This window comes from Astatotilapia calliptera, chromosome 14 (assembly GCF_964374335.1).
Source record: "Astatotilapia calliptera chromosome 14, fAstCal68.1, whole genome shotgun sequence".
Classification (NCBI taxonomy): Eukaryota; Metazoa; Chordata; class Actinopteri; order Cichliformes; family Cichlidae; genus Astatotilapia; species Astatotilapia calliptera.
In genome coordinates this window covers 17,311,040-17,330,212 of record NC_137435.1, presented here as the reverse complement: position 1 = coordinate 17,330,212, position 19,173 = coordinate 17,311,040, and the positions used below count along the sequence as shown (strand labels likewise).

The 19,173-nt window shown below is 40.1% G+C and overlaps 2 protein-coding genes across 2 annotated transcripts; both read left to right on the top strand.

The window, feature by feature from the left end:
* The first annotated feature begins 4,049 nt into the window (after positions 1-4,049).
* Positions 4,050-9,453, top strand: ppm1na (protein phosphatase, Mg2+/Mn2+ dependent, 1Na (putative)). Its single transcript, XM_026191598.2, has 6 exons — positions 4,050-4,801; positions 5,539-6,110; positions 6,942-7,059; positions 7,153-7,267; positions 7,362-7,425; positions 9,249-9,453. The coding sequence occupies exons 1-6, from the start codon at positions 4,396-4,398 to the stop codon at positions 9,279-9,281; spliced, it is 1,308 nt and encodes a 435-aa protein (XP_026047383.1). The 5' UTR covers positions 4,050-4,395; the 3' UTR covers positions 9,282-9,453.
* Positions 9,454-12,882: 3,429 nt separating this feature from the next.
* LOC113035837 (amino acid transporter heavy chain SLC3A2) lies at positions 12,883-18,278 on the top strand. The gene is made up of 8 exons (XM_080289216.1): positions 12,883-13,434; positions 15,212-15,374; positions 15,450-15,552; positions 15,624-15,701; positions 15,788-15,843; positions 15,927-16,122; positions 17,252-17,359; positions 17,668-18,278. The coding sequence occupies exons 1-8, from the start codon at positions 13,095-13,097 to the stop codon at positions 18,055-18,057; spliced, it is 1,434 nt and encodes a 477-aa protein (XP_080145342.1). The 5' UTR covers positions 12,883-13,094; the 3' UTR covers positions 18,058-18,278.
* Positions 18,279-19,173: the final 895 nt, after the last annotated feature.

Here is a 19,173-nt window from a genome sequence, read left to right as displayed (position 1 = left end):
GAGAGGCTTCCTCCCTCTCCTGCCTCTCGCTCAGTCACTCAACAGCCCCGCCCTGCCTCACTCCACCATCCTCCCCTCTACATCTCCTCTTCCATCGCTAAGGCTGCAGCTGTAGTAGTAGTGTACGCTACAGCAAAAGGGGGGAAGGCACGAGTGTCTGTGTGCCTCAGCTTGCTGTCATCTCCCATTCACAGCTACTCTACACCCATCTATCCCCTCTCCCTCTCTCTGTCATCATGTGATCCCATCTCAGGATCTGATCGAATCAGGTTGTCAGAGAATGAAGACATTAATGATGTAAAACATAGGTTGGGTACGATGAGCTGAATCCTCAATTACATCCCATTACTAACATGTAAGGTTCGTCAGCTTTAGTTTGTTTTAGTAATACAGATCAGATTCTGTTTTCTCATATTATAAACACACAACTAAAACCACAGCCATAAAATATGCAGTATATAATATACTGTAGCATAAAAATTCAAGTAAACGCTTTTAATTAGATTGGAAACAAGGCCTGGGAAACAACGAACACCAGGAGGCAGTGTTGTGCAGCTATAAAAACTGATAGTTTGGTTTGAGCAATGCTGGAAAAAATATGTGCAGTATGACGTCTTCATAATGCTTTTTATTCATGTAAAATTCAGCTTTTGAACTACAACATAGACCCTTCATTTCAGTTCATAAAACTACACTGCTAATGTATCCAAACCGCAGCTCTTTTACTGAGATGTTTGAGTCATTTTTTAATCATTCGTAAAGTAACTAAAAGCAGAGATTTAAAAGGGGAAAATATAGATTTAAACTGGATTTTTGTAATTAAAAAAAGGAAACCAAAAAACTGAATAGAAGTGCAAGCTGAATGACATCATGGCAGTTACACAGCTGCCACTAGGTCAAAGCTGTGCCTCAACAAAGACAAATATATTTTCCTTTTCATAGTTTATATAAAATTTCACATATTTACTCATAAAAAAGCTAAACGTAAACTTTTTTTAAAACCTAATTTTTAGGTGATCAGTGTTGTGTAACAGCTTAAATGGGTTTTATCTGAGAATAGACCAAATTACTTAAGCCATATATTGTATTCACATGACAGATTGATGTCCAAATGTTTGAGAGATGTCAAAAACAATTTATGTTTTCTTGAATGATTTCCATAACCGGGGTGGAAAACTGACGGACTGCTTTAAACACGAAATGATTTGAGAGACAACAGCACATTACACATGCAGCTGAAACAGCCATTATTATCCACTGTTAGCATCACATGTAATTGAACAGTTCTACATTTATTTTTGTTAAAAACAAACAGTCACATCCTGAGTTATACACCTGGCAGTTTCCATGATCAGACAAACACAAGGACCAGTGTCAGTTTATAAAAGGTTTAGTGCTACTTTTAGGTTGATGACAACAAAGATACACACATATAGACCTTAACGCTCTTAACCTCTAAACCAGGTCAGAAATCGCAAATACACAAACTAATTAGATTAGGACGCAGAGGTGTCATCTGACACACAATCAGCAGGTTACAAGTTCGAGGGCCAGTTTACTGCATATCATCTGTCTCTTCATGTGAACAAGTTCCACTTTTACTTTAGCTTATTTATATCCTCCATTTTAGCCTTAAACAGCATATCTTTCTGTTTCATATGAACATTAAAGCACTTCTTTTAGATTTCTGTCATACATCAGAGATGATGGTACACAGCCAAAAGGAGCTGGTACCATTTACCATTCTCAATGTTTAAGGCAGAATGGTGGCCAGTGCTTCAAAAGTTTCAAAAGTCCAGTGTGAACAAATAGAATTCAACTTCACAGTGAATATAACTCATGATTAACTCACTGGGAGTCAATATCTGAACATACAGCTCTGTCCAAAAGTCTTGGGCCAACACACACTTTGTTAAAATTTCGCTAGGAAATGGGAAATATTTGCGATGACTTATTAAAGCATGTGCAAAAATACATGGAAGAAAAGTATATAAAGCAAATACTGATTTTGTAGAAATTTAATGAGCGTGAAAGTCGCTATTTGTTATGATCGCCTTTATTCCGCTTGAACAGCTTGAACTCTCTTAGGCAAGCGGTCCTCAAGTAGTCTCAAGAAATAATTTTCCAGGCTTCTCATAGGACATTCAAAGCTCTTCTTTAGTCAGTTGTTCCATTCTCTGGCAAGTTCAAGCTTGGGAACCGGTGAAAGCCCATGCATGACTGCTAATGTTCTACTGTGTGCTTTTCTATCCTGGTATGCTTTTGTTGCATGGGTAATATGTTGCTATCCTGAAAGATTACGCCACTGCCCAGCTAACACTTTCCAGAGAGGAATGCATGTTGAATTAAAAATATGATGATACTTTTCTCCAACACCACTGGCTGAACAGACCCTGCACTATGCTTTACAGATGACTGAAACAAAAATGTTGATAAGCAACAATTTATTTTACTTTTGAAATAAAAATGTCATATTCATCACTCTAAAACACCTGTTGTCACATATTTTCATTCCAGTTCTTGTGTCAAGTGACATACTTCAGCCTTTCTTCCCATTTCTCTTCCTTAAGAATAACTTCTTGACAGCCTCTCTTTCACTAAGGACCAAATTTATTTGTCAGGTATTTGCTGGGTTTATACCCATTTCGTAAGGATATGACTTTCAAATACTGTTTAATCTCCTTAGATAATTTTTTAAGGTCTGCTACTTTTTTTTTTACAGTTTTTTTTTTTTTCAATTTTAATGCCACACTGCACACCATGATGAGACATTAAGTTTTTAGCTATTATGGATCTAATTTGGAATCACCTTGTTGACATGGTAAATTGCCTGTCAAACTGTGTTATCTTTGGGAATTTTTTAAATACATTTAACAAAAGAAAAGAGGAGAAATTATGTATTTACAGGCTGCTAGTAGCAAATTGCCTCAAACTACAATTTTACAATGGTTCTAAGTTGTCTGTTTCATCCCTGGTAAGACACCTTGTTTACACTTGAATGACTTATAGCCCATTTAAGTGGGTTGACAAACATTCCTCTGAATTCCTCTGAAAATGGCCAAGTATAAGGGCTGAGCTGAAAAACTGTGAAAAGCAGCCCAAAGAAATGACCTTCAAGCCTGGAGAACTACTTCTCAAGACCACTTCATGTCCACAAAGTCTGGGTCCTTGGAAGCAAAATATAAGGGTATGAAGGGTGGCTCCAGACTTCAGCACAATGATATTTGCCAGTGATTTTGTTTTGTTGCAGTTGTGATCATTTTTAAATCCACCAATTTGCCTCCTGACATTTTAAAAGAAATAACTGCATGCAAAAATAAGTTCTACTTAAGTTTTATTTGACCTTAAACAGAGATAAGTGGTTACAGAAAACCTTACGAAAAATGAAAATATCTCATTTTTATTTACAGCGCTCATCTCAAAGTCTGCTACGTGGCTTTTTGAGCTCTCAGTGATTTCCCTTGTTTAACAGGAGAGCTCACTGGTCTTTATGATGAGGCACGTTGAACCTAGTGCGATATATATTTTTAATCACTTGAATTGAACTTGTGTTTCATTTACACAATTAGATTATCAAATAAAATGTGCTAGCTAGATTATGACGTATACAGATGACTAAGATGATTTTTTTCCAATAATCAAATTTCAAGCAAATTAAGAACATTTATAGACTGACTTATGGACAACACTGGCAACCTCACAGGGTATTGTGATGATCCCTAAACAAATAAACAATAGGATTCATGAGTCACTCAAAAATTCTCTCTAAAGATCGTCAGATATGTTAATCTCCCACAGGCGTGCAAGACTGATCATGGGCTCTGTCAGTGTTTTGCTAAATGTCCCAGTTATAATCCATGCATGTGTGCAGACACAGGACTCTTGTGCTGGCATGCTGGCCATGTGATAATCCAGCATTACCTACAGAGCCAGTACTACACAGTCAGAGGTAGAGGAAGAAGGACAGGGAGTGGGTGGGGCCAATTGAGGAGATAAATCCATGGAAATAGATGAGCCAATAGAAGTGCCAGGTTGATAAAGTGAGAAGAAAAGAAGAGAGAGAGGGAGACAAAAAACACAAAACAAAAAACCCCACAGACAGTGAGAACCAGGTCTTGACGAGGGAGGATTCTCTACAAGAAAGTCGCAGGATTTTAAAAAAATATGCCCCTGGTGTTTTTAAATAGAAAACTAACGCAGTGTTTCATTTAACCGGATTTCACTGTAAAAACAATTTTAGTTTACCTGCTTCCCCTGCTTTGGGGGGAAGAGGGTTATAACCTACCTGTTGCACTGGACCTGTTGAGAAAAACACAGGGGCGGAGGAGGGGCACCCGGAGGAGACGAGGTGCCGCCAAGTCGAGCAGGAAGCTTGAGCACAGACTCCGTGGAGTGATGAGGACAGCACGCCGGGCGAGCAACGTGGAGGTTCCCTCCTTCCTCCGACAGCTGGTGAAAGAGACAGAGAAGATGGTCACCTTCTTCTTCAAAGGAGGATCCAGGGAGACAGGGCCTGGGGAGGAGGACAACTTGGATGAAGATGACGGAATACCCAGCCCGTACCTGGAGCATCCCATTTTGGAAAAGTATGTGTCTGAGGGGGGATCTCCTGTGGGGTTGAACTATGCTGTGGCAAGCATGCAGGGGTGGAGGGCTCAGATGGAGGATGCCCACGCCTGTATGCCCCAGCTGAGAGCAGAGTTGCGAGACTGGGGTTACTTTTCTGTTTTTGATGGACACGCAGGCACCACAGTGGCACAGTACTGTGCCAGACACCTGCTGGATCACATCCTGGCTGCAGGTACGTGTTAACCACCGACTCTGAATCAAAATGTAAGATTTTTAGAAACTTATATTTATATCTAAACACCTTCAAAGTAGCCCCAAACATGTTCTTACTTTACTTGTTTGACAGGAAAACGCTTCCAGTCTTTTGTGGCTTTAATAATTAACATTCAGACTTGAAATGCACTCGCTGTAGTTTGCTTAGGACCAAAGCCTCTTAAAGAATAAAATAAGCAACATCATGCAAAGGAGAAGCGGTCTGGCAAGTTAAATACTTTAGCAGAACATGTGTATTTTCAGTCCCAAAACAAATCCTTTGATAAACAGGTCAATTAAATTACTTTAGGAACACAAAATAGCTAATTAAGAGCTGATTAATAAAGGCTATAAAAGATTGAGACTTAAGGGTTACAGCACACTGTGCATTACTTAAAGTGAATTTAAAAAAATAAAACACCACACTACACTACAGTATGCATTTTTTTCAAATCAAAAATTCTAGATGCTTTTAGAAACACTTGAAACATCGCAGGGACTGAATTTATTTAAACATGTAATTTCAACCCAGCAGTTCTACAGGGAGAAAAAACAAAACTACATTGAGTTTTTCACGTTTGCTCACAGCTACAGTACTGCTCAGTAATGTTTGTCTCTCCAGTGCACTTTCTCTAAACTTGTTCTGTGTCATTAAAAGTTAAATGTAAAATGTCACAAGCCAAACATCTATCTTTGATTGTCCCTCTTTTCCAACAGGTGGGATTCAAACAAACGAGGATCCTGAGCAAGTAAAGGAAGGGATACGCGAAGGCTTCCTAGACATTGATCGTCATATGCACAAACTGGCTCGTCAGGACAACTGGGACAGAAGTGGCTCCACTGCAGCAGGTGTGCTGATTTCTCCGCGCCACATTTACTTTATCAACTGCGGAGACTCCCGCACTCTGCTCTGCCATGACAGCCAGGTGGTCTTCTACACCGAAGACCACAAGCCGTTCAACCCCAGAGAAAAGGAGCGGATCCAGAACGCCGGAGGCTCGGTGACCCTGCAGAGAATCAATGGCTCGCTGGCTGTTTCCAGGGCACTGGGAGACTTTGACTTCAAGGAGGTGGACTGGAGGTCGCAGACGGAGCAACTCGTGTCTCCGGAGCCGGAGGTGTACGAGCTGGAGAGGACGCCTGAAGACGAGTTCCTAATTCTAGCTTGCGATGGTGTGTGGGATGCCATTGGAAATGAAGAACTGTGTGCTTTTGTACGCAACCGTCTGCAGGTGTGCGATGACCTGAGAGAGATTTGTACCCAAGTCATTGATCTCTGCCTCTATAAGGTGAGAAATCAGGCCACAAGATCCACAGTAACAGTGAAGCACTTTGTGAATAGAAGCACTCAGACTTGCAATGTTCTAAAAGAATATATATATATATATATATATATATATATATATATATGTACATATATAAAATTTTAAACTGAACTGCTTAATTCCCAAACACATGTGTATCATCGCGAGGTCTTATCTTAGCAGTCCTTCTGTTTACTTCAAACTCAGCACACTGGACCTTTCAGTAAGACTCAGAGTTACCACAGGTGGATTTGTGAATGGCAAGCTTTACGTTAAGAGGGGGGTGGTGGTGGGGAGAGTCTCTGTGAGGAGGTTTAATGCTAACAACTTGTTACGTAAGTAGATTACTCCTGCTGGTCTTCTTAATGCTTTTTAGTTACTATCCATACTCTATAAATAGCTGTATTAAGGAATCCTGGGGACAAGATTGGAGGGAAGAAAAGCCGCACATGGTTGGGATTAGGCCTGAATGTGAGGCTGTTGACGCTGGCTCAGACACTTTATCCCGGCTACGATGGGGCGCTATTTATTTATTTTACTGTACCTGCTGAATAACTGCATGTTCCAGTACACACTGAGCCTCACTTCATAGGCAACAGGATGATGGCAATAACACTGCAATAACTTTCCAGGATGCATTTTTCCAGAGTTACAAGCTATAATATGTAGTTTACAATGTGACATCACAAAAAAAGCCAAAAAACATTTTTTCCCCATGACATGGAAAAAATACAAGAACCTCAGATAGCATTTAAGTACATGTAACTTTCTACTCTTATTTCGATCTGCATCAAAGTGCTCTGTCTCCCTCTGCAGGGCAGCTTGGATAACATCAGCATCATCATTGTCTGCTTCCCTGGCGCCCCCCAGGTGTCACAGGAGGCACTGCAACAAGAGGCAGAGCTTGAGCAACAAATTGATATGAAAGTGGAAGGTACTGCTGATAACTTTCCTGCTTCATGCTAAAATAGATTGCTCTTAATTTCCATTTTTATAAGCAGGTTGTTTTACTCATTGACCTCCACAGAAATTATCCAGATGATGAGGTGCAAAGATGAGGACCCTGACCTTCTATATGTGATCAAATTCCTAGCAGCAGAAGAGATGCCGGGACTGCCCCCAGGAGGAGGAATCACCAGCAAGTGAGCAAACGAATCGCCGCCAACACTGATGTGTTTGAAGTGTAATTACTTTTGGAGAATCAAATACCTACTCTTAGTGTTTCTACTTTTGCAGGCGAGACTGTATCATCTCAGCATACCAGAAACACATCATGGCTCTAAGGACTCAGGAGCCTATGGTAATGCATAGAAGACACGCATAAGAAATGTCACAAAAGCTGGTAGATCTATGGATGTTTATCTTCTGTCACATTACAGTTGGAAAACCTTAAAGTAGGGATAACAGGCTCCAGAGAGCAGGACAATCTGAGGGCAGGATTTCTCTCGACATTAACCAAACCACAAGTTGTGGATTTCTCCCACTGAGAACGCCACATCCAGATGAACAGAATGAAATTTTGGAATTTTAAAATTAAACACATATGGTTGCAACTAGCTGTTGTTGTGACTGATCAACCTTCTAGTTTAAGTTTGAAGTATGAAGACTTGCAGGTTTACTTTCTGTGACAGTATGTTTAATGTTTTTTGCTCAAATCCCAGTTTTATTTAGTGCAACCTTTCCTCCTAAAACCCAGCAATCATTTTTTGTCCTCTGTCTGGTACATAAGTCTGAGACCATTACATCAAGCCCATTTATGCAATCTATATGACTCCCTCTGTACTGTCATGGGGAAATCCCGAGCTTTCTATTCTATACAACATTGTGGGGGTTGAGCTAACAGAGCACACAGACTTTCTCTTTAAAATGACGGAAATTGCAGTTTCCATATTTTCCATATTCTTTTGAAACATTTAGCAGGATTTCAGCAATGCACAGTAATTTTACCTCTTGCAAAACAAAACTTTGATTCAGTGTCTTCAGTGTCTGACCTAAGTCATTACTTCAGGAAGCAGAGAATTAAATGAAGTCAGAACTGTGAAAGGGGAGTCAGAATTATTTCTGTCAGGGGATTAGGTGGAGGAAAGCCAGACATCAGAGCAGGAAGGTTAAAATCTCAGAGGAGGAAATAACAGCTTTTGAGGATCAATTCGATTTCAACTATACAGAAATTGGGTTGAAATTTTATTTTTAGGATGAAACAAGAAAACAGAATAATACTGCCCACAACCCTGAAACAGGAGCTCCTCTGATTACATCAAACAGGAAACAGGCAACCCGGCATTATTTAGAAAAAAGGAGCACACAAACAAGAGAGAGATGGTTATTTCTAAAGGTGGCATTAAAACTTCTGCACTATATCTGTGGTCACCACATGACATCATACATGTCTAATGTCTCTGTAAAGCACTTTGAATCACCTTGTTGTTGAATTGTGCTATACAAATAAATTTGCCTTGCCTTGCCTTGCCTACATAACCGAATTTCCCATTTCCTAGTTTTAACCAATTTTTCAAGATTAGGGAGTCCATCAAACTAATACATGAGCTGAAGAGTCTCTGAAGTGACACCTCTCTTAAACAGAATGTAACAAGGCTGCCATGGAAAGATGATTCCCTTCACATGATGATCCTCTTGGAGACAGACAGTGATTCAAATCCCACCACTTCAGAGGTCTAGCTTGTGCAACACTTCTCATCCATAATGAAGAAGAAGTGTTGTCATGTTACCACTTCTCAGGTGCCCCAAAAGTCGGTATGCCCTCCATCGTAATTTTTAACCTTCTTGCACTGATGTCTGGTTCTCCTCCCCCTCATCACTTGACAGCTCTGAGCACGATCCCACTTCCACAGTTCCGAGTAAAATATCTTTAGGCCTCACTCAGACATCATAGCATTCGGTGATCAAACAAGACTTATTGTCCACTTCCAGGAACAGAAGATGAAAAATAAATAAATAACAAGTTTAAAATGTGTTTCCTTGAAACAGAATAATCAAAAAAATAATAATTTCATCCGAGTCTCAGAAGGAAATAATGATAATTACAAAACAACTTAATAGAATTTCTATTTTATAGCATTACCGGGTCTGAAATAACTATGTCTTTGTCTTGTGACATTTCAGGACATTGAAGGATCAGAGGAAGACTCAAACTAAAGCCACGAAGAATCAACATCATGAAGAAAGCTTAGACACTTCTTAGATGTGGACCACACTAAGCACAATTCTTTAAGTAACGTTTTTGGGTATAGGGTATATTTGTTTTTGGGTATAGCCACACATATTTGCTTTCTGGTCAAATCATATTAAATATGGAGGAACAAAATGATACATCCACTGCATGTGTTTTTATTTATTTATTTATATTTAATTCACTTGGGGTGGGAGGGTGGGTGGCTGGGTGACACTTTTTATCTAAAAAATTTATATTAATGTGCAAAGGTCTTGAGCAAAGGTCTTGAGCACCTCCGTGGTCTTTAGCAATAGTCCTCTGGGCTTTCTGGAGATCTTTCAAAGCTTTTATTTGAACATTGGCTGCTTTTCACGGTTTTTCAGTCCAGCTCTTTCATGGCTGTTTGTTAAGCCACTTAACACTGACCTATGAATCATTCAAGCATAAAAAAGGTCGCCTAACCTAGGGAAACAGTGTTGTCACTACACACAAGAACTTAGCAAAAAACTATTTTAAAATTGTGTCATTAGGCAAAAAAACCAACAAAAAAACCCCACTCCACATAATTTCTTCGTATTTCTTTAATTGAATCTATAGAAAATACCAAAGATACCGCAGTTTGACTGGCAAAATAGTATTTTTGCAGCAACGATGTGATTCATAAAGACTTGCTGGCATATCTTAGCATAGAGATCTCTGTTTCTGTAAAGATTTGATGGATCTGGACAACTGTGGAGGACAAAAGAAAAAGTGGCAACACCTCTAAGAAAAACTACCTACAGCAGATGAACAGTATCTGGAAGTTACGTCCTTAAGAAATAAGAAAATGTCCACCAGGATCTGAGAGACACATCTGGTACTTGAGTTAATCCATCTGCTGTCGCCAAAGACTCATCAGAAATGGCCTCAGTGGAAGGTCGGCCCTGAAGAAGCCATTTATAGGAAAAGGCTGAGGTGTGCCAAATGACACAAGAACTGGAAGGAATCAGCTCTTACAGAGTGATGAATCCAAATTTGAAATTTCTGGTTCAAATTACAACAGTATGCTTAGAATGGGTCAGGAGAGAGATACAACAGTGACTGTCAACCATTAGTAAACCACAGTGGAGGCTCTGGGGATTGTTTCAAAATTGATGGAATTATGAACACAGAAAATTATCATCAGATTATGATTCACCCTGCAATACCATCTGGAAAGTGTATGATTGGCAACGTTTTCTTTTAGCTCAACAATGATCTCAAACACACTACCAATGGCCAGTGGACAGAAGAACACACAGTGGATGAGTGTCAGTCATAGACTGGCCTCATGGACTCCAAGATTATTGAAGCAGTGTGAAATCATCTTGACACAGGACAAAACAAAAAGGCAGTCGAGGTCCAAAGAAGAGCTTTGAATGTCCTTCAGGTCTGCAGAACTATTTCTGAACACGACTTAAAGAAATCAGAAGAACGCTTGACTAAAAAAGTTCATGTGTAAAAGAGGGTCATAGCAAATGTTGACTATCAAGCTTGTTAGAATGAACTGTGTTTTTGCCTTATATCAATATTTGTATATTTGCGTGTCTCAATAAATTGTTGCACCAGCTTCGCATTTTACTAGCAAAACGCTAAGATGTGTAGTGTAGTGTAGTGACTCATGACTTGTGTACAGTACTGTACTTTATGACAGTGGGTCTGCCCATCAATTTTCTATTGCTTATCCAGGGAGTATTTGATATTATTTAACCACACAGTGCCTGGTCAGACACTGATAGTTATCTGCTCATCATGGAAGCGTCTGTGTAATGCAGCTCATTTACATTGCCATGTGATATTGTATACAAGCTGCATATGAGGAAAACAAATGATCTGACATTTGTGATGGACCACAGTATCTCTCGGTAAACAATCAGTTTGCATGGTGCTGTCATGGAGCAAAGGTCACACAGATGGCAATAACTTGTTACATCAACATAAGCGTATGCCACGAGAGAGGAAAGCCAGAGCGAGAGACACAAAAGGATAAAGAATGAAGGAGAGGTTAGGAGAAAGACGGGTGGGTGGGTGTGTGTGTGTGTGTGTGTGTGGGGTGGGGGGGGGGGGTGGGGGGGGTTAGAGGACCAAACTGGATGAAGAGGATGAGAGGTTTCTGGGAATTAGCACATCTGCCTCATTACTTCTAAGATCTACAGCATTTTAGAGGGCGGGTGTGATGTGTTACGTCAATGTGAATTTCAAATTGCAGTGGAGTTTTAGCCAGTGGATCTGTTGCACAGTTAGCTTAGTTTGCTCCATGTGTACAGCTTTCAAATTATAGACAGTCACAATTATTTTACTTTAACACTTAATATTTTATCTCTCACATATAGAGTCTAAAATATAAGTGTTATCCTAACTTAGGCTTTCAAAAAAACCCAACTTTTTTGCGAGGGTGTGATGTGGCCCGGCACCTCTTTATTAACTCCCAGAGCAGAGCTTTTATTGGACTGTTCCTCCTTCACATCTCCTCACTCCTGACAAGTCGAATCACTGGAAATTTTCAGCTCAGGGTAGCATCCCTCAGCTTTGAACACTTGTTTGGACAAACATAACAAGAGAGAACAAAAAACAAGAAGAGGTACAGAAGAAGAAGAAGAAAAGCACCTGAGAGGAAGGCACAAAGAAACTACCATATATAAAATGTGAGTAATAACTGGGTTTTGTGGCATTTAAGTTCATTTAAACTGATTTAAAATGACTCTGTTGCCTCACGGCAGGAAGTTAAGCAGCTTTGGGTATGAACCACTGGCTGGAAACTTTCACCAGCTGTTTCCTTCAGGTGCTGCAATTGTTTCCAATTTCAGTGGATTTTGTCGTTTTTACAGGCAACACTGGAATTTTCAGAAATATCACTTTTTACAGAAGTGTTTGCTTGGCTGGGATGGCTACAGCCTCTAGTGCAGAGAAGTTATAAACAAAGAGGATCGGCTTATACATATGATCTTATAAATAAAAGAAATCATCTGAGCATATTTTAAAGGTACAGACTTTCTAGGAAAATCTGTTCAGAAAATCATTTCTGTTTTTACTAGTTTCCTGTCTGAGTTGCAACAGAGGAATGGTAAAATCCCCCCAAAACCCCCTAATGTGTCACTGCCACCAAGAGCTGTCTCTCTATTACGATGCAGGGTCTTTACCTTACTATAGTAAAGTGCCTTGAAGTGACCATTGTTGTGAATTTGTGCTGCAAGAATAAAATTTTCCAGAATTCAACTAATTTTAGTTTCAGCTCATCAGAGCTGCATGCGCTGACTCAGAGCTGTTAATTCTGCCTTCCATCACTGCCAGTGAAATTAATTTAATGGAGGCACAGCTAAGGACAAGAGGAAACATGCCCACGAGCAATTAGTAGCACAGAGTACACGAGGGAATAAAAGTGTTGAAAAAAGACAAACTAGAATGATGTGAAATAATCAGTAAATTAAATCTTGAATAGTCCTTCCTGTGCTGCCCCCCTCTCCAAACGCTTAATCTTGTTTAGGGGAACAAGGACACTCGTTGTCCCTCACTGCGCCACCACTGTAAGAAAGTGGGACAACAGGACTGTGTGTCAGATTAAATGTTGCACCTGAGTCCGGCAGGTAGGTGCAGCTCATTACAAAGCTGCCTTGTGCTCAGTGTCGCGTGGAAACAGCGAGTTACTGAAAGAGACGAACTTAGCGAGTCCAAAGAAAACCTAAGCGACAGTTGGACAGCTTCTGCGTGCTTCGGCTTGAGTGTCTAAATGTTCATTTAAAGTTAAAATAATCCCCTTAATCTACCTGCAGCAGCGTGAGATGCCCGTGAACGCAGGGCATGTGGGTTATAGCAGTGTGCCGCCGGGAGCCTCAGAGACATGCCCTCTGCTCATTCCGGAGTCCGACTCTCTGTGGAGGCCAATGACGAGAGAGGAGCTCGAGGCAGCTGCTGGGCCTGCCTGGAGGAAAGTGCGCTGTTACCTGGTGCTGCTGTTCTGGCTCGCCTGGGTCACCATACTTGCCACTTCTATCGCCATCATAATAAAGAGCCCCCGGCCGGTTGCGACGCCCTTGAAATGGTGGCAGGAGTCTGTGTTCTATCAGCTGCAGGCCGACCAGTGGACGGAGGCGCAGACCGAGGGTTCAGAGGGCATGTGCGGTAGGACGCGCCGAAACAAAATGCTGAAATTTGGGTTTAATATTTCTATGCTTAAAAAATTGACATGATGGATAATTTAAAGGTGGGTGATCAATTCAAATATCGATAGATTCTATTCCGACGCTGATATTGGATCGATTGCACCCAATGCAAAGCTTCTTCAAGCTGCTGCCGTCAGGGAGGAGACTGCGGAGTCTCCAGGCCAGGACCAGCAGACTGAAGGACAGCTTCATCCATCAGGCTGTCAGGAAGCTAAACTCCCTCCCGATTCTGCCCCCCTCTCCCCTCTTCTCCACCACGGTCTCACTGAACTCTGTCACACACACACAAACACACACACTCTCTGACGCACTCACTGGCCTGCTCCAGTCACTTTGTGGAGCATTGGACTGGAATTACCTCATAAGACTTTGCTGTTACACTATCTCTTACCGTACACTACTAAATCTCCATTTGCACTATTTGCCTATTTTGCACCACTATGCCTTCTTACTTGAATATTGTATATTGTATATTGCATAGCTTTTTTTGTTATACGTAAAATTGTATTGTATTTATTTAAATTTTTACTTTTTAATTATTTTATTTGCATTTTTCTAATCACTAGGGTTTGAGAGTAACGCAATTTCTATTCTGTGTATGTCCTGTACATGTGGCAGAATTGACAAATAAAGTTGACTTGACTTGACTTGACTTGATATTAGCACGATAAGATAGATACTTTGCTTCGATCCTTTCAGTTCAATTTTAGACCACTAAACTGTGGTAAATTATTTATTTATGTTTGTTTTTTGAAAATGGAGGAGGGGGGACGACTTCAAACATGCACTACGAAAAATGTCTGAATCTTTGTATAGCCTGGCCCAAATTAGACGGACACATTTACATTCCAGTTCCCCATTTTCAAAATACATGAGAAACTGAAAAATGTTTTGCTTTGACTGATTATTTTTGGAAAGTGAAAATCACAGTGACTGATCAAAATTAGTTCAGAATTTACAAATTGATGATTCATCTCAGTCATGATGCACAAGCTGCTTTTATAAGTTAAAGGCACTGGCCCCGTAATTACATGGTAAATGGCCTGGATTTGTACAGTGCTTTTCTAGTCCCTAAGGACCCCAAAGCGCTTTACACATCCTGTCATCCACCCATTCACACAAACATTCACACATGGTATCTGATCTATATCAAAATTTGCAGCGTGCACAACCTTAGATGCACCTCATTCACCATCACTTAACTACCTGCTTCCTGGCAGTCACGACAACAGGAAAGCTGCAGTCATCAGTTTTCATTGAAACCATTTTTTCCATTATTTTGTCCACCGCATTTATGTTGGTAGGGCCAATAACGGCTTTTAAAACCACACAAATGTTATTGTACCCAAAAATGCAATGTGCAAGCGTGGCTGTATTTGTACCAATTATTGCTTTTAGTTAAACAGTTTCACTATTACTGTGAGGCCAAAAGCTGCACTGGGTTCATCTCTGTGCTGATAACTACTTAATCTGACTGTGTGATTAATACTGTGGGCTACCACACGATTGTATCAAGTTATGAGAGTCTGAGAAAGTGCTGTTGCTTTTGCTTTGAAAATAGAAAACATTTTTCTAATCCCACATGAGCATCTGTGCGCAACATGTTCTTCGATATAAATGATAAATAACAGCTCTACTGAAATAAACATGAATGCAAACCCATCACATGAGGAAACTGAATATCATGGCATTCTGATTAAAAATAAGTAACTCTTTCTGATATGTATTTTCTTAAGCAATGCATGAGCAGCTTCCCTACCTCAGGTCTTTGGGTATAGGGGCTCTAATCCTGAAGGGTGTGTTTGATGTTGAGGTCTTTCCTTTAAACCTCACTGCCGCTGATAAAAACTTTGCTCCACTGGCTTGGATACAACATCTGCTCAGTGAGCCGCAAAGCAGGTGAGTAAAGAACTTTTTTTTTTTTGCAAATGGTATTCAGACGTGGTTTTATGGGCCTTTATTACTGATTAACAGGCTTCATGCTGGTCCTGCAGGTCTTAAAATTGTGCTTGACTTGTGTAAACGGGATCTGTTGGCACTTCAGGATGTAACTGGAAACCTCTCAGCTACCACACAGGTAAAACCTGCTTTCTGATCATGCACTCAGTCAGGAGTTCATAAAATATGAAATGGATATTCTTTCTACAGCGTGCACTCCACTTCTGGTTGGAAAAAGGTGTGGCAGGTTTTGTTATCTGTGACACTGATGCAGCATATTCAGAAAAGGTAAAATGATATTGACTAGTTTTGAATTTAGCTACAAGTGGCGTTACCATAGGCTCAGTTTTCCCAATTAAATGTGTACTTTTCAGACTCTGCTGGAGTGGAGACGTGTCTTTGGGGAATTCAGTAGTCCCGAGGAGGAAAGGTGTTGTTATGCATGTAAATACAGAGTTTTTTTATGTTATAAAGGAAGCTCAAGGATTGCTGGAAAAAAATGTTTAATTTCAGGATTGTCGTGGTTAAACAGACGGCAGATGTTCTGCGTCCATTAAATGGCTCCGGTCAGGTCAACGTTACACTGGTGGATGTGGTCATGAGGTCCATTCTCCCTCGTTCACATCACCCACTGTTTGCACAGGAAGTGGCTGATGCTGTAGAGAGACACCTACAAACAAGAGGAGATAATATATGGCCCAGCTGGACAGTAAGATTTCTCTATAAGATTCTTGTACATTTTGATAGAAAAATGCTTATTTTACAGATTTTGCAAATTTTCCTAAAATCCTTGTACAGTTATTTTAATTGACTGCATCAAGTCATTTTTTTCCATTATAAGCAAACCTGTTATTTGTGTTATTAAATGTCAGAAAAGCTAATGCACATATTGCTTAATCTAGTGGTATTATCTGTTTCTGACTGAACAGCTCAGCCCTAACGTTCGTTTTGGCTACGTTCACACCGCAGGCGAAAGCGCATCAAATCCGACTTTTTTGACCCTATGCGACCCATATCCGATCATGGTGTGACAGTGTGAACGGCACAAATCCAATATTTTCAAATCCGATCTGGGTCACTTTCGTATGTGGTACTGAATCCGATACATATCTGATGTTTTAGAAAGCCACTGCTGTTTGAACGGTCATGTCGCATTAAATCCGTCTTTTACGCCACTGACACAACACAGACGCCAATTATCAGCGCCGGAGAAGACATCATGAACCCTTCCTGGCCATCCAGTGAAACTGTTGGGAAGACAATGTTGGAGAAATGTGAACATTTTATTTGTACTGTATAATCTGCAGATTCTGACAGAAGTCTGCAACTATCCTTTGAAGCACCGCTCCTCTCTAAAACAGCAATAAGGATAATTATTAGGCCATATGTAAATAACAAAATAACTTTATAACTTAAACAAAATTGGGAAACGTAAAGACCGAAACAAGTCTTTATATTAGGGCCATCAGTCAAACAACACTGTTTGGTCTGGATCGAAACAGAGCGTGTTGTGTGTGACATCTTCTTTTGCGCATGTGGGCCGCTTTGAGGTTTCACACTAGAGAGCGTTTGTTCTCGCATTTTATTTGTAGTGTGAACGAGCAGACAAAAAAATCGGATTTGATCAAAAAATCGCAATTGAGCATTAAGACCTGCAGTGTGAACGTAGCCTTAGTCAACTTTCTATGTGACAGTTTACAAGCATCAGACTACAAAGATGCGACAAAGATACTAAAAACCGCAGCTCTTATGCACTACTTTTCATTACATATTTATTTTTTCAGCTTTGGTTTGGAAAGTTAGTAGTTATATGGTCACTCTCTCCATTGTTTTAACAGGTTGGAGGCAACGCATCTCAGGAACTGAAGAAGTTACTCCTGGTGTTGATGATGACTCTGCCAGGATCACCAGCAATCCAGTATGATAAAGACATGGAGAAAACAAAGGTAAAGCCTTGTTTGAGACTTTAAATTGATTGATGAATTATTTTTAACCGCTAACAATGTCATCTGAAACATTGCAGCTTGTATTATACGCCACTGAAAATTTGCATGTCTCACAGAGAGATGGACGAGCTACTAGATACCAAACACTCAGTATGAAGCTAGCTTGTGCTCTAAAAATGTCTCAATAAGATTTGTTCTTTGACTTTTTTTCACAAATGCAGTTGGAACTCTTGCAAAGCTGTTGCAGTATTTGGGGCATATTGTATTTATTTTTCTCACATTTGTCGCCATCCTCCCCTCTTCCTCAGGAAAAGGGCAAAATGAACCGTGCAGCCCTTCAGCTCTTCTCCTCCCTCAGCTTCTCCAAAGCCAGAGAAGAAGCGCTTCAATATGGCAGTTTCACCTTCCTCCCTTTCAACACCTCGTCATCCTCCAACTCCTCTCTTTCCTCTCCTTTATCTCCCCCAATTCTTGCCTTTCTACGCTCCTGGGGTTGTGTCCACTTCCTTGTTCTGCTCAACTTCGGGTTTCAGCCTCAAAGCCTGGATCCTGCCTGGGCCTCGAGCTTGCCTGATGCCGGGCTGTTTGTAGCCAGCACAGGGATGGATCGTTTTGGGTCCACATCTCTCTACAGTCTCAGACTGCAGCCCCACGAAGCCATCGTAATCAAACTTTTTGAAGCACAAAACTATTCGTAGAGTTTCTGTGGTCGGGTTTCAGTATATCTCAAACCACAGTGATGCAGCTGTTTTTAAAAAAAAAAATCATTTGTGCTCAGAAGTCACTGAAAATAAAGTCATTGTTTTGTGTGGCAACATTTGTGGTCCCCCTTCAACCACTGGTATCTGTAATATATGTATAATATAGCATGACTGTGTGAACTCAGATAACAAGTAAATCTTGATTTCACATCACAAAATTTTGTTTTGTGTGTGTTTAAAGAGTTAAAATGATACTCAGTTCACATTGGGTTTAGATAACCTATTATAAGTGTGCTTATATCAGAAGTGAAAAAATCCTTTTTACAACAAAATTTGGCAGTATCCCGAGTGTTATTACTGTAACCGAAGAGTTCTCTTGTATTTTGAGTTTCCTGAATTTTTGAAACGGTCACTTAGGCGTGCGACTAAGTACAGTATATGCTAGCAAAATGATACAATAAATGCTGGATATAAGGACAGCATAAAAGATGCCAATCAAAGAAAAGAATGAATGTGACATTCAACACAACCCTTTCTGCCACACTCAATTAGTGGTGAAGTGTGGCTGCCTGAGAAAACAAAAAACACTTGGGAATATAACCTCTCCATCTTGGGATGTTTACATTAAGTAACCACAAGGTGAAGCTGCAGTACCAGTAACTGTTCAGCTGCTCCCCCAACTCTTAAAGTATGACAGTAAAAACTCATCAACTACAAATAAAGAGTTTCTAAAAACAGTAAACCAGTATTGATACACGGCACTTACAAAATCAGCTGCCATCATGTGACTGCTGAGTCATTCACTGCTAATATGGCACTTTCTTTTTTTTTTAAACGTTCCTCATTTTCATCTCTTTCACTCTGAATCATGTCAGATTACTTGTTATTTCAGAAATTTAGGCAGCATTTCACTTCTCAAGAAACTTTCTTACCACATCATCGGCATCTGGAGTGATCTCACTAGAATTTCAAAATAGCAAGTCTTTGTGTGATGCATCTGAATAAACCTATAAAGCAATTATACTTTTTTAAAAAAAAAAAAATTTAAGATCACATCTTTCTCAAAGACCTCCATGTTATATTCTCTCTAATATGGTTAACATAAAAATCAAA

What these genes read in the sequence shown, in the direction of transcription:
- ppm1na (XM_026191598.2), top strand. Translation starts at nt 4,396, where the DNA reads ATGAGGACAGCACGCCGGGCGAGCAACGTGGAGGTTCCCTCCTTCCTC. An exon ending in GGATCACATCCTGGCTGCAG is followed by an intron (nt 4,802 to 5,538) that starts GTACGTGTTAAC and finishes CTTTTCCAACAG; the next exon opens with GTGGGATTCAAACAAACGAG. An exon ending in AATTGATATGAAAGTGGAAG is followed by an intron (nt 7,060 to 7,152) that starts GTACTGCTGATA and finishes TGACCTCCACAG; the next exon opens with AAATTATCCAGATGATGAGG.
- LOC113035837 (XM_080289216.1), top strand. Translation starts at nt 13,095, where the DNA reads ATGCCCGTGAACGCAGGGCATGTGGGTTATAGCAGTGTGCCGCCGGGA. An exon ending in CTCAGTGAGCCGCAAAGCAG is followed by an intron (nt 15,375 to 15,449) that starts GTGAGTAAAGAA and finishes ACTGATTAACAG; the next exon opens with GCTTCATGCTGGTCCTGCAG. An exon ending in AGTAGTCCCGAGGAGGAAAG is followed by an intron (nt 15,844 to 15,926) that starts GTGTTGTTATGC and finishes GTTTAATTTCAG; the next exon opens with GATTGTCGTGGTTAAACAGA.